At 39.7% G+C, this 2242-nt stretch overlaps 1 protein-coding gene across 1 annotated transcript; it reads right to left on the bottom strand.

Annotated features, from left to right (window-relative positions):
* Window positions 1–503: 503 nt before the first annotated feature.
* Window positions 504–1756, bottom strand: LOC138879868 (uncharacterized). The gene is made up of 3 exons (XM_070159511.1): window positions 1215–1756; window positions 1106–1145; window positions 504–1025 (listed from the first exon to the last, which is right to left on the bottom strand). The coding sequence occupies exons 1-3, from the start codon at window positions 1754–1756 to the stop codon at window positions 504–506; spliced, it is 1104 nt and encodes a 367-aa protein (XP_070015612.1).
* Window positions 1757–2242: the final 486 nt, after the last annotated feature.

Here is a 2242-nt window from a genome sequence, read left to right as displayed (position 1 = left end):
TTTTGCCAATTCAAGCCTAAACCTTCCACGGACCTCCAAAATGCATTCTGATCATGCTCCTAAGTCCCAAATCACCTAATAGAGCTAACCAAATCATAAAAATTCTAATCCGAGATCATCTATAAACAAGTCAAATCTTGGTCAAACTTTTCGAATTACAAGCTTTAAACTGAGAAATGTTCTACCAAATCTTATACCGATTACCCTAAAAACCAAAAACAACGATTTACATGAGTCATAATACATCACACGGGCAAGTCAAGCCCGAGAACTGGCGAGCCAAGTGCAAAAGCTCAAAACGGCCGGTCGGATCGTTATAGATTGAAATCTGGCCTTATAGGTTTCCTTAAAGTGCCAAGTGTTACCACAGTGAGTGCAGAGCCAGTTATCAGGTACAATAACGTACTTGCTATGAGGGTTGTAGAGAGTCTTTTCCATTTGGAACCCGATTCCCTGCCTGTTCCCCCATTGTTCGTATATATAGCAGTGATTGTATCAGAAGACTAGGTCCACTTACGAGATTTTTCTAAGTCACTCTTCACTCTACCTAGATCTGCCTGAAGTTGTCTGTTTTTCTCAAGCTCAGCACACAGACTAGATTTCGCTGATTTTAGCTCATTTTCAAGCCTAAGGTGTGCCTCACTTGCAACTTCCTTTCCTTTATGAGTATTCACAGGACTATTTTTCCTTCTTAGTTCCTCAATTGTTTCCTTTAGGTCTACAACTACTACCAATAGGTCATCTCTCTCATGCTCTATATTTGTAATTCTCTCGGTCAAGATATCATTTTCCCTTTTTAAACCCTCAATGGTCTTTTTTAGATCATCCATAACCACCACTAGATTATCTCTCTCGCGTTCTATTTCTCCTAGTTCCATAGTTAGCACATTTTTATCATTGATGAGATTGTGATATGCATCAATTAAAATATTAGCCAAGGATATAAGTTTCTTTTGAGAATAGGATTTTAGATTTCTTTGAACATCCAGAAGGTTTACCTCATCTTCATCGTCATCTTCCTCATCCTAATATGATTTAACCATTAGAGCAAAGAAGGAATCATAATCAGCTGCTTCACTTTCTACTACCATCACGGAGTTGTCACCTTGCCCATCATCTTCTCCGGATTCGCTGGAAGAGTCTTCCTATACAGCAAGAGCTTGTTTTACAACATTGTCAGTGGTGTCTTTTCTTTTGAATCTTTTGTCAGGAACTTGGTTCCTCTTTGCTGCTTTTTCAGAGTTGTGTTTGTATTGATCTTGCTTGAGAAGAGGGCAATCCTTGATGAAGTGTCCTGGCTTTCCACACTTAGGTCATAACCTTTTGGCTTGCTGGAGCTGCACCCTTTTGGAATGCCTCCATTTCTGCGAACCATTTTCGGAAATCTTTTTATCAAGTAAGCCATATCAGCATTCTCACCACCTGAGTCATTGATGTCCGTCTTGGGGACCATGTTCTTCTCCTTTTTCGACTCTCTTATCTCATTGTCCTTCCTCTTCTTCATTTCATAAATCTTCAAATTGCCAACAAGTTCGTCCATGGTCAGCTTCTGTAGATCTTTTCTTTCTGTGATAGCATTTACCTTGCTTTCCCAAGAATCAGGTAATACACTAGGTATCTTCCTGACGAGTTTGTTCCTAGGGATAATCTCTCCCAGTGAGTGAAGCTCATTAATGATATATGTGAAGCGAGTGTGCATATCCTGAATGGATTCATCATCCTTCATTTTGAAAAGCTCATACTCTATGGTCAGCATGTCAATCTTGAAGTGCTTTAGTTGTGTTGTCCCTTCATGAGCTATTTGGAGAGCTTACCAGATCTCCTTAGCTGATTGGCATGCCGAAATCCTGTTGTACTCATTTGGTCCAATCCCACAGACAAGAATTTTCTTAGCTCGAAAGTTTTTTTCAATAGCCTTGCTGTCAATATCATTATATTCCTTTCTAGTTTTAGGAACTGTCACTGTGGGATATCCAATGGTCTTTGTAGGAATGAAAGGCCCATCGTAGATGACATCTCAAAGTTCTGAATCATCAACCATAATAAAGTCATGCATCCTTGTCTTCCACCATCCATAATATTAGACGTTGAAACTTTTTGGCCTATAAGTAGACTGGCCTTCTTCGAAGTTTGGAGGACCAGCCACGAGGATCCTTTCCAGGTGTTAACCTGATAAAAAGAACCCGTTATGATACCAATTGAGAGAATTTAAGGGTCCACCAAACTCTATAGAGAACCAAGT

Source organism: Nicotiana sylvestris, chromosome 10 (genome assembly GCF_000393655.2).
Source record: "Nicotiana sylvestris chromosome 10, ASM39365v2, whole genome shotgun sequence".
In the NCBI taxonomy this organism is placed as follows: Eukaryota; Viridiplantae; Streptophyta; class Magnoliopsida; order Solanales; family Solanaceae; genus Nicotiana; species Nicotiana sylvestris.
Note: the sequence above shows the minus strand (reverse complement) of the source record. Positions and strands in the feature narration are given on the sequence as shown.

What these genes read in the sequence shown, in the direction of transcription:
- LOC138879868 (XM_070159511.1), bottom strand. Translation starts at nt 1,756, where the DNA reads ATGCTGACCATAGAGTATGAGCTTTTCAAAATGAAGGATGATGAATCC. An exon ending in AAGCAGCAAAGAGGAACCAA is followed by an intron (nt 1,146 to 1,214) that starts GTTCCTGACAAA and finishes CTTGCTGTATAG; the next exon opens with GAAGACTCTTCCAGCGAATC. An exon ending in CGGAGAAGATGATGGGCAAG is followed by an intron (nt 1,026 to 1,105) that starts GTGACAACTCCG and finishes AAATCATATTAG; the next exon opens with GATGAGGAAGATGACGATGA.